Genomic DNA, 12,500 nt, shown 5'->3' on the forward strand with positions numbered 1-12,500 from the left:
TGACAACCTCAGCAATCTCCTCCCCTTTTCAGGCTGGAGTTACACCATCAGTGTCTGCAAATCACATCAGACACATTTAGCAGACATATAAATGGAATTTATTATACACACACACACACACACACACACATACACACTCACACTCATACACACACTCACACACACACATCCTAACCCTGTATCATTAATACAGATGGAAATTTCACTGAAGTATCTCAGGCACTTTGCGGAGTGGCAAAGCCCCATACGGGGTGAAGCCAGCAACCTCTGGATTTTAAGCACAGTCCCCGCTTCCCTACCCACTAAACCACACCGCTGTAAAAACAGGCTCCCGCCACAACCTGAGCAGATCCTTCCAGAGAGCCCAGATAATGTCCGTAAATCTCTGGGAATAACACCTGGCCATTCCATATTGGGGATTTCATTGTTTAAAGCGTTTGTCGTGTTTTCTCTCTGCGTGTCTCTGAGCCACAAATGATGTCATGTTGTCTGTGATTTACTGTGACATCTCGGTGAATGTGCTCACTGTAATCCATCAACCCCCCCCCCCCCACCCCCCCTAAAAGAAAAGAAATATGGCAAATATTTGCCCGACAGAGCACATGAATCTCCAGACTGTTTTTACAGCGTTACTTTGGCACGGATCTAAAGGAGCAACACTGAGTGTATTTCCTCTAAAATACTCTGACTCCCACATGCACACGCACGTGCACACGCACGCGCACGTGCACACACACTCCCACATGCACACGCACGCGCACGTGCACACACACTCCCACATGCACACACACGCGCACGTGCACACACACTCCCACATGCACACACACGCGCACGTGCACACACTCCCACATGCACACGCACTCCCACATGCACACACACGCGCACGTGCACACACACTCCCACACACTCCCACACGCACACACACGCGCACGTGCACACGCACGCACACACACAGCCTCACACAGTATCCTAAGCCTGTACCTGGATCAGTGAGGCCGCAGCGGGAATCTGTCGGTTGAAGTGCTTCTGTCTCTGTTTCTGCTGGACCTTCAGGGCAAATCCAGAGCCCAGAATTCCCTGTAATGGACCAGGAATCTTATTTCACACACTCCAATCCCAAACTTTATTACAGACAGACACACGCAAATATACACACACACTCACACACTCCAATCCCAAACTTTATTATAGACACACACGCAAATAAATGCACATACACTCACACCCACACACACACACACACACTCCAATCCAATCCCAAACTTTAATATAGACACACACACGCAAATATATACATATACACTCACATCCACATGCAAATATACACACACACACACACTCCAATCCAATCCCAAACTTTATTACAGACACACACACGCAAATATACATACACACACTTACACCCACACACACACTAACACTCCAATCCAATACAAAACTTTATTAGATATACACACGCGCACACACACATGTAAATATACACACACAAACACACAATCATACACACACATGCTCTCTCCCACACACAAACTCTCTCTCTCTCACACACACATTTCCAAGCCGATAGCTTTTCAGCAGAGTCTGTCATCACCAATTACATCCTGCACTTCTTAATCAGCCAAACGTAAGTCCAAAGGAAGTACATCACTCTACTAGAAAAAGTATTTATTTCAGATGAAAGTGAAGGTTTCTGCCATTTGGATAAAGGCTATGGTCCAAACATTATGCACTTTTCCCAGAAATTTTTCTTCATGAGTGCTACACTTCCTTTGAGTTTATCTTACACAGTTTATTTTGGCCTGAAGGTTGACATTGTGTCATTTCAGGTAAAGGTTCTGTTCTGTTCTGTTCGTTGGTGTGCCAGCCCGTTCATCAGACCTGGGCTTTACGGAGTGGAGCAGGCATGTGTGGGGGGGGCATCACATGCTTTCCTCAGACTCCTTCAGATGAGCATGCACGTGCCTGGGGGAGAGTGTGCACGTGTCTGGGGGAGAGTGTGCACGTGCCTGGGGGAGAGTGTGCACGTGTCTGGCGGAGAGTGTGCACGTGTCTGGGGGAGAGCATGCACGTGTCTAGAGGAGAGTGTGCACGTGTCTGGGGGAGAGCGTGCACGTGTCTGGCGGAGAGTGTGCACGTGTCTGGGGGAGAGCGTGCACGTGTCTGGGGGAGAGCGTGCACGTGTCTGGGGGAGAGCATGCACGTGTCTAGAGGAGAGTGTGCACGTGTCTGGGGGAGAGTGTGCACGTGTCTGGGGGAGAGCGTGCGCGTGTCTGGGGGAGAGCGTGCACGTGTCTGGGGGAGAGTGTGCACGTGTCTGGGGGAGAGTGTGCACGTGTCTAGAGGAGAGTGTGCACGTGTCTGGCGGAGAGTGTGCACGTGTCTGGGGGAGAGCGTGCATGTGTCTGGGGAAGAGCGTGCACATGTCTGGGGGAGAGCGTGCACGTGTCTAGAGGAGAGTGTGCACGTGTCTGGGGGAGAGCGTGCGCGTGTCTGGCGGAGAGTGTGCACGTGTCTGGGGGAGAGCGTGCATGTGTCTGGGGGAGAGCGTGCACGTGTCTGGGGGAGAGTGTGCACGTGTCTGGGGGAGAGTGTGCACGTGTCTGGGGGAGAGTGTGCACGTGTCTGGCGGAGAGCGTGCACGTGTCTGGGAGAGAGCGTGCGCGTGTCTGGGGGAGAGTGTGCACGTGTCTGGGGAAGAGCGTGCGCGTGTCTGGGGGTGCCCATGTTCTCCCACACTGCTAAGGGACATGTTGACAATAGACTCGGCTCCAGAGCACAAGTGGGACCTGGAGTCACACAGGGAGTAAAGACTGGGTGAAAACAGGAATAGCATGTTTACCGCCGGAAGGGCAAAGAAGGAGATGGCAAACACGCTGAAGCAGGAAGCAATAGTTTTCCCGATCCACGTCTGCGGAACTTTGTCTCCGTAGCCGATCGTTGTCACGGTGACCTGCAGACAGGACACAGCACACTCACCTGCTTTACTCAGCTAACAAAAAACACAGCCAGTCTAGTCTAAAGTAGATACACTGATACAGAAGGGTACTTCATCATCAGAGTAATTATGCAGCACAGTACTGGGATGTGTGGGCTTCAATCATCTAAAACAGTGGAGGTTTCAAATCACACACATGACAAATAGACAGGTCACTTTCCCTAACTTTTTGCAGTTCGAGAGAGAGAGAGAGAAGGAGAGAAGAGTGTGACTCAGAGAGCTGGCGTGTCATATGTCCACAGCTGTGCACCTGTAGTGTATATTTACAGGTTAAAGGCCTGTAGCATTAGCATAGGACACTGTAGTATCTAAGAGCTTTAGCATTAGCATAGTGCATATTTCAGTGTTAAAGGCCTGTAGCATTAGCATAGGACACTGTAGTATCTAAGAGCTTTAGAATTAGCATAGTGTATATTTACAGGTTAAAGGCCTGTAGCATTAGCATAGGACACTGTAGTATCTAAGAGCTTTAGCATTAGCATAGTGCATATTTCAGTGTTAAAGGCCTGTAGCATTAGCATAGGACACTGTAGTATCTAAGAGCTTGAGCATTAGCATAGTGCATATTTCAGTGTTAAAGGCCTGTAGCATTAGCATAGGACACTGTAGTATCTAAGAGCTTTAGCATTAGCGCAGTGTATATTCCAGGGTTAGAAAGCCTTACCACACCCCACCATAAGGCGTCTGCGTAGCTGGAGAAGCCGGTCCTCCCCTCCTCATCCACAGCGTCCTTCTCCGCCAGGTACACAAAGTAGGAGGAGAAGATCAGGCCCAGGAAGCCGATGTACAGGGTGGTGATCAGCTCCTGGAACAGGTAGGGAAAATACCCCAAATGTTACCCATCCACACTGCCCATCCACACTGCCCATCCACACACTGCCCATCCACACTGCCCATCCACACTGCCCATCCAGACTGCCCACCCACACACTTCCCATCCACACTGCCCATCCACACACAGCCCATCCACACTGCCCACCCACACACTGCCCATCCACACTGCCCATCCATACTGCCCATCCACACACTGCCCATCCACACACTGCCCATCCACACTGCCCATCCACACTGCCCATCCATACTGCCCATCCACACACTGCCCATCCACACACTGCCCATCCACACTGCCCATCCACACTGCCCATCCACACTGCCCACCCACACACTGCCCATCCACACTGCCCATCCACACACAGCCCATCCACACTGCCCACCCACACACTGCCCATCCACACTGCCCATCCACACACTGCTGAAGCACACATTGCCCATCCACACACTAAAACAAAGCCTTAACAGATGCCAGACCAAGCCTCAGGTAAACTCTGTCAGCAGTGCAGGAGCCTCCTCTTCATTTCTTCAGCAAACCCAAGAGCCACTTACAGCTCAGGGTTCCACACACTACCCGTTCACACAGCTCAGGGTTCCACACACTACCCGTTCACACAGCTCAGGGTTCCACACACTACCCGTTCACACAGCTGCACTTAACACACAAGATTACGATGACTGTGCCCCAGCCTGTGATTTGAACCTGCATACTTGCATCGTTACAAGGCCAGCTTCCTAAACACTACACTACACTGCAGGTATGACATCGAACATCACAGCCTTTATGTACCTGCCAGACAGTCTTATTCTGGGGAGCTCAGGGTGATTTTATCATTTTGTTTTAAAGGGGAAAGAAAGTGGAATGTTTGTGCTCTCCACAGGCCTCAGACCGGCCCTGCAGCCAGAGCTCAGTCGACCTTCACACGGAGGAGAGAAGTGTTTTCCTTTTCTAAAAGTGACAAGCCCAGTTTGACAAGTTAATTCCTAGCAAGTGCTGAACTTGGCAAAGTGTTTGTAAGTAAAAACATAGCACTTGAACTTGAGTGTGGGTCAAATTTAAGGACAAATATTGACAGATGCAGGCCAGCACCTGAACCCCAACTACAGGGAGAATGTGTGCTTGTTAGCAGTTGTTAGTGGTTTTACTTCTTACAGGTATCTCACCTGGAACAGCCTGCCTGAAACAACCAAGTATCTCATTTCCAGAAATTTTGATCGTTTCCTGGAAAGAAACACCACAATGATTTGGATCAGCACCACTGGTGACAGTTCTTGCAGCTCTCTGGACTTGGACTAATCCTCAAGATAATTTATCCAACTGCCAACATCTGTATATCTGACTGGATTATACTAAGAAACTATCAAGGCAACCCTTCAACTGGATAAATAGCATTGGGTCCTGGGTTTGAGCCCCACACAGGCCTTTCTGTGTGGAGTCTGCATGTTCTCCCTGTGTCTGTGTGGAGTCTGCATGTTCTCCCCGTGTCTGCGTGGAGTTTGTATGTTCTCCCCGTGTCTGTGTGGAGTTTGTATGTTCTCCCCGTGTCTGTGTGGAGTTTGCATGTTCTCCCCGTGTCTGTGTGGAGTTATCATGTTCTCCCCGTGTCTGTGTGGAGTTAGCATGTTCTCCCCGTGTCTGTGTGGAGTTATGTTCTCCCCGTGTCTCTGTGGAGTTAGCATGTTCCAGAAATAAACGGGTTAGATAATGGACGGATAAATGGAAGGATGGATGGAGCGGGTTATAGAAAGAGGAAGCCTGACCCGAGAACAGCACTATTACTCTGTGGTGCCTGTACAGGTGCAGATGTGCTACACATTTTGGTTACCCGAGACTCACCTGCCGATGGATGAAGACTACAGATCCCAGAAGCCTCCAGGTGCCTCCCTGCCGGTCCACATGCAGCATCCGCAGGATCTGCAGGAAGCGGATCCCTCTGGAGGAGGAAGAAGAGGAGGAAGAGGAGAGTCTCAGTCTGCAGCTCCCAGATCATCCATAACCCTGCGCTCCTCACTAAACCTTTCCAGCACTACCTGCATTTAGCGGAAGCGCTTACACAGAGCAACTCATCAAACTCATAATACCAGTACATACCTGTGATTGGTGAAATGCAATGACGTGGCCGGAGTTTATACTTTGACTAACAGATTCTGGTTATAAGTCGAGTGGCTGCTCCTAATCTCACATATTAGAACAGTCCCTCCACTTGTTCTGTAGTTCAGTGATCTATTAAAGCAAAGCCAAGCTCTAAGGCCCAAGGTAGGCCTGAAAGTGTCCAAATACCTTTATAAAAAGCAGAACGAGGACAGTCAGTCATACAGAGAAAGACAGTCCTCAACCCAGAATGGGAAAGTGGAAATTTCTATTTTGTGAAGTGTGGGGAAATGATAGATTTTGCTAACTCTTTGTGGTAATTTAGCCAGTATATATAAAACATTAAAATTGACTCTACAGAAGTTTAGATGACGATGATGAGACTTTCCCCCTCACTCCCACCTGCACTATACCTGATGGCGGAGGTGGCAAACACCTGGCCATTGGACCCCACACTCAGGACGATGACCGAGGCGATGACAACGATCAAATCTGGTGGAAAAACACAACAAAATCAAACACTGTACACCTCTCATTCAGATACATGACTGGCAACACTGCTGCAGACAGTGCCAGTACAAACACGGTGAATCCCATACCACACACTTCACACATAAAGCCAAGTTCCTGCTAAAATCCTCAAGCATAAATGAACCATATAGAACCCGAATGTGCCTGTTAAACGGCTGAAAATGAAGAAACTCTTTTTTGCTTAACAGACTTGCTCAAAGATTACTGTAACGGTTTTCCTTCATTTGGTTAATGATGCATTTGAACTTCAGTAATATTGTCTTTTTGTTTTTAAAAGTATTAAAACTTGAGAAAATCCCTTTTAAATGAAAGATCATGTGAGTGAGTTTATTGGTGGTTTTTTGGAAGTCCTGAGTGCGGAGACTGGGCTGGACACCTGGACTCAGGTGTGGACTCAGGTGTGGACTCAGGTGTGGACTCAGGTGTGGACTCAGGTGTGGACGCAGGTGTGGACGCAGGTGTGGACGCAGGTGTGGACTCAGGTGTGGACTCAGGTGTGGACTCAGGTGTGGACTCCTAGGGTTAGAGTTAGGGGTTAGGTAAGTAAGAAATCTTTATTTCCCAAGTTGTCCCATATTAGGGCCTCTTGGGAAATAAAAGTTTGCACTGGCCATTCAGGGTACTGAAGCCTTTAAGTAGGAAGAATTTGGTCCCTCTTGTGTCGGTGCTCTATGTGCGTTAGTTCAGTCCTCTTGGAAATAGAGTGCTAAGTTTGAGAATCCAGTGTTTCTCAAACCTGCGTCTCTCCTCCCGTGTCCAATTATTGTTTGTTTGAAGGCCCGATATTTCTAGTGCCTCAAGTCCATGGTGAAGGAAATGAGCCACCAGGTGTGTGTCTGTCTCTCTGTGATTTTTAATGTTGTATATATGTTGTGCTAGTCTACATTTAATTGTGTTCCCTGTCTCTCCTACATATATTATACCACATTGTTGGCCCTGTGTAGGTAAAGTATTCATTACTGGTAGTTTGCTGCTTACCAGGTGATCTTTAAGATTTTTATTTCTTTTATATGCTGAGATAATTTTATAGTCCTGTATAATGTTTGTGTTCTGTAGAGTGCGGGTTAGATTTAATTAAATTTTTCTGTTTGCAGCTAGGCTCAATGCTGAGTAGGTGGTGATTAGCGGGATGATTTTGCACGTGTCTTGCTGTCTGGTGGTTAAGAAAGTTTTCCGGACCTGTCCAAGGAAAGATCTGGAATACCCCCTTGATTTTAATGCATTGAAGAGGGTCTGGGTAGCCTCTTCAAAATCTATTACCTGTGTGCAAATCCTGTTGAACCTGAGCAATTGTGATTTGATCCGGCCCTTGAAAGTGTGTTTAGGGTGGAGACTGTTTTTATGTAAAAGTGTGTGTGTGTCAGTATCTTTAAAGAAAACTTTAGTGTCTAAAGTGTGTGTTTGGGAAAAAGAGGGTCCCTTGTATGTGGTAGTGTCCAAGAAATCTATTTGTTGGTTATGCGTGATGTATTTAACTGTTATCATTCTATGGTGTGTGTTGAGGATTTGTATAAAGTGTTTGAAGTCCTCTAAACTGTGTGTCCATGTTCCCCATATGTCATCTAAGTATCTAAAATAATTGGTGGGTAATTTGGGGCATTTTTGAAAAACAAAAACTGTCCTCCCAGTGTGCCATGTAAATGTTAGCGTAGGCCGGTGCAAATTTTTTACCCATCGCTGTGCCGCTGATTTGTAAAAATAATTCTTTATTGAATTCAAAATCATTTTTTGTCAGGCTGATTTCTAACAGTTGTAGGAGAGATGTATCCGGGCGGCTGTCGTCCGGGTATTTCTCCATCCAGAGTTTTACAGCTGTTAGCCCTGCTGCAGTGTTTATGTTTGTGTAGAGACTATCTATGTCGATTGTGAATAAAATGGTGTCCTGTGTTATTTTAGTGTTTTTAACTATGCGTATGAAGTCGTATGTGTCTTTTATGTAACTGTTGTGTTTAGTTGACAGTGGAGTGAGGAAATAGTCTATGTATTCTGCAATCCTGTAGGATTCACTGTTGCAGTTAGAGTTAGGGGTTAGGGTTTGGATATCTGACACCCTCCGCACCTCCAGGGCCAGCCTCCGCGCAGCGGAGAGGAAGTGGGGGAAATCCAGAGACGCTTCAGACCTCATGACTTACCAGTCTCTCCTGGCGGCATTCTCTTCCGATGTCACTGCCGCCAAAGCAAAATACTATCAAACACAAATTCAGAACTCCGCTTCTAACCCCCGGAAACTTTTCTCCATTTTCTCCTCTCTCCTCAACGCACCGCCTCCTCCTCCTCAGTCCTCCTTCGCTACTGATGACTTTGCTGATTTCTTCGATGAGAAGGTCACAGTCATCCGCAGATCCTTTACAACCACTGCCCCCCTCACTGTGCCCTTCCCCCCCTCTAGGCCCATCCCTTCCTTTTCCACTTTCTCCCCCCTTACAGACTCTGATGTTTCTCAACTCCTGCTCTGCCACCGCCCTACAACCTGTGCCCTTGACCCTATCCCCTCTTCTCTTCTCCAAACTATCACACCTGACATTCTCCCATTTGTCACCTCCCTTGTCAACTCCTCCCTGTCTTCCAGCTGTTTTCCGGCATCCTCCAAGAGGGCCCACATCACTCCGCTGCTAAAAAAGCCTACCCTGGATCCCTCCATCATCCAGAACTACCGCCCGGTATCTCTTCTTCCTTTCCTTTCTAAAACTATAGAACGAGCCGCTTCTACTCAACTTCTACTCTTCCTTCTTTTCTAACAACAACCTGCTAGACCCCCATCAGTCTGGCTTCAGATCAGGCCACTCGACAGAGACTGCGCTCCTCTCCGTCAGTGAGTCACTCCATGCCGCACGAGCAGCCTCCCTCTCCTCTGTCCTGATTCTTCTAGATCTCTCTGCTGCCTTCGACACTGTGGATCACTCCATCCTCCTGTCTGCCCTGTCAGCAATGGGCATCTGTGGCACAGCCCTGGACTGGATTGAGTCCTACCTCTCTGGTCGCTGCTTCCAGGTTGCCTGGGCTGGTTCGGTATCGACACCTCGGCCCCTCGCCACAGGAGTTCCCCAGGGCTCAGTCCTTAGCCCACTTCTTTTTTCTCTTCACACTCGCTCCCTTGGCCCTGTGATCACTGCACATGGGCTATCCTACCACTGCTATGCGGACGATACCCAACTCTTCGTCTCGTTCCCGCCGTCTGATACGCAGGTTTCAGCCCGTATCTCTGCTTGCCTGAGGGACATCCAGAGCTGGATGGACAACCACCATCTAAAGCTCAACCCAGGTAAAACTGAAATGATATTCATCCCTGCTAATACCTCTCCCCATCTGGATCTCTCCATTTCCCTCGGGGATACCACACTCACGCCGTCACCCAGTGCAAGGAACCTCGGCGTGGTGATGGACAGCAGACTGTCCCTTTCCGAGAACATTGCGGCGGTGACCCGGTCTTGCAGGTTCTTCCTATACAACATACGGAGAATCCGCCCCTTTCTCACCCCCTACTCGACCCAGCTCCTGGTCCAAGCGATGGTTCTGTCCCGCCTGGACTACTGCAATTCCCTCTTGGCTGGCCTCCCAGTGTCCGCCATCAGACGCCTCCAACTCATCCAGAATGCAGCAGCTCGTCTGGTCTTCAACCTTCCCAAATACTCACACGTCACCCCCCTGCTTACTTCCCTCCACTGGCTGCCTGTCATGGCTCGCATCAAATTCAAAACATTGGTGCTAGCCTTCCAAGCAGTTAAAGGGTCTTCCCCAGCTTATCTGCAAAAAATCATCAGACCCTACACCCCTGCCAAACCTCTTCGTTCAGCCTCCACAGGCCGCTTGGCACCTCCCCCTCTCAGAACCTCCACCTCACGCTCACGACTACTGTCTGTTCTGGCTCCACGGTGGTGGAACAAACTCCCCGTTGAGGTCAGAACTATAGAATCTCTCCCCACCTTCAAGCGCAAGCTGAAGACACACCTCTTCAAGCAGCACCTCTCCCCATCCCTCCCTACCTCCCTGTGAACCTTAATTGTTGTCTCTGTGACTTGCTTTGTGTATCTGTATTTTTAGTTGGCTAGGTAAGCAGTGTTTGGATAGTTAACTTTGGTCACTTTTGCTCTGTTTGTTTGTTTGTTCAAAAAAAAAAAAAAAAATGGCCCTTGTCCTTATCTTTGTTGTACAGGTAGCAGTTGAAATTGTACTTCCCTCTAGGGTCTTTCAGCGAACTTATCCCTGGTTATGGGTATGCACTTTGTTGTACGTCGCTCTGGATAAGAGCGTCTGCCAAATGCCAATAATGTAATGTAATGGGTTAGAGTTAGAGTTAGGCTTGTGGTTAGGGGTTAGGGGTTAGGGGTTAGGGTTAGGGTTAGGGTAAGGATTTGACTCACCAATGATAGAGATGGGCTTCCTGGCGAATCGCAGTCGACCTCTGATGCCCACATATTTACTCCTGCAGCCTGCGGACCAGAGACGCACCACGTACTCCGTACCGAAGAACAGCACCAGCACAATCTCCTGACGGCCCAACCACAGCAAAACACACATACCTTTAATGAATCCATCCTTTACCCATCCTTCATCCATCCTTTACCCTGTGACACACTGAGGTTAAACATCTCTCTGTACAAAATCCCAAGCACTTAACACATAAAACAGCATTTACTTTTCCCATTACTAATGCACTAGGATTTAAATGAGAGTTATAAACACAAAAAATAAACACACTAAAATGCACTCAGAGATGTTTGAAAGGATTAAAACACTAAGTAATCAATTGGATTAGATTCCAGTGTGGTTTTCCAATGGGAAACTGACACACTGATACTGACACACAGGTTCTTGAGACTGAAGACCCAGATGCCCCAGCAGGACTGAAGCGAGCTGCACAGAGCAGAACCACACCATTGGCCAACAGTAACACTGAAGGAGCCAAGCACTCTATTCCACTTTTTAACCAGACAGAGAAGAAATATTATCAGATTGAAGCCAGACAGGCAGGATATTTAGTGTAAAAAATAACTGGCAGATATGAGTTCATAAACCTGATAGGACCTTTAAAAGATCTGTTCCCACAAACTTTAGCATGATGCATATGAAATATGTGCTCTAAAACACACTGGGATACAATGATGTCATGGAAACCATTACGACCAAAAATACATTTGGTGAATAACTGGAGCAGGAGGGTTTCATACAGACACTGAAAACTACATTACACTACACACCCCAACATTACACACCCCAACATTACACACCCCAACACTACACACCAACATTACACACCCCAACACTACACACCCCAACATTACACACCCCAACATTACATTACACGACACACCCCAACATTACACACCCCAACACTACACACCCCAACATTACACACCCCAACACTGCACACCCCAACATTACACACCCCAACACTACACACCAACATTACACACCCCAACACTACACACCCCAACATTACACACCCCAGCATTACACACCCCAGCATTACACACCCCAACACTACACACCCCAACATTACACACCCCAACATTACACACTCCAGAGTGCTCCAATAAGTGGGGGAATCTGGCTCAGAGCTGGTGTATCTGGCTGAGGCTCAGAGCTGGTGTAGTGGGGGGTGGGGTATCTGGCTCAGAGCTGGTGTAGTGGGGGGTGGGGTATTTGGCTCAGAGCTGGTGTAGTGGGGGGTGGGGTATTTGGCTCAGAGCTGGTGTAGTGGGGGGTGGGGTATCTGGCTCAGGGCTGGTGTAGTGGGGAGTGGGGTATCTGGAAACAAAAACTTTCAAACAAAAACTTTCAAAACCCCCATGCAAAACACAAAAAACGTTTTTTCTTGGATTCACTTTTTGAATGAACAATTTGAAAAAAATGTCACCCCTTTTGTACCTGTGTTTCAGTGTTGATATATAACTTTGTAAATGGTGTTTGAGTTTTAAATGACCATTGCTTCTCTCTCGTGTTAAAATAATACTGAGGTGAAAGAATGCCAAGATGATCTACTGCCCTCATGTGGCTGACTGTGGTATTGCACCTACACTCACTGTGGGCGCCTACCCCCCCAGCTCAGGA

General features: G+C 48.1%; 1 protein-coding gene across 1 annotated transcript in view; it reads right to left on the reverse strand.

Annotated features, from left to right (window-relative positions):
• Positions 1–12,500, reverse strand: part of kcnq1.2 (potassium voltage-gated channel, KQT-like subfamily, member 1.2) — a 78,840-nt gene that overhangs the window by 55,418 nt on the left and 10,922 nt on the right. Inside the window, exons 3-8 of the mRNA XM_061251834.1 lie at positions 10,811–10,937; positions 6,332–6,410; positions 5,664–5,760; positions 3,660–3,800; positions 2,840–2,950; positions 982–1,077 (exon numbers count right to left, since the gene is read on the reverse strand). Of these exons, the coding sequence (XP_061107818.1) occupies positions 982–1,077; positions 2,840–2,950; positions 3,660–3,800; positions 5,664–5,760; positions 6,332–6,410; positions 10,811–10,937 (651 nt within the window). The remainder of the gene's footprint in view (positions 1–981; positions 1,078–2,839; positions 2,951–3,659; positions 3,801–5,663; positions 5,761–6,331; positions 6,411–10,810; positions 10,938–12,500) is intronic.

This window comes from Conger conger, chromosome 8, assembly GCF_963514075.1.
Source record: "Conger conger chromosome 8, fConCon1.1, whole genome shotgun sequence".
Taxonomy (NCBI): domain Eukaryota; kingdom Metazoa; phylum Chordata; class Actinopteri; order Anguilliformes; family Congridae; genus Conger; species Conger conger.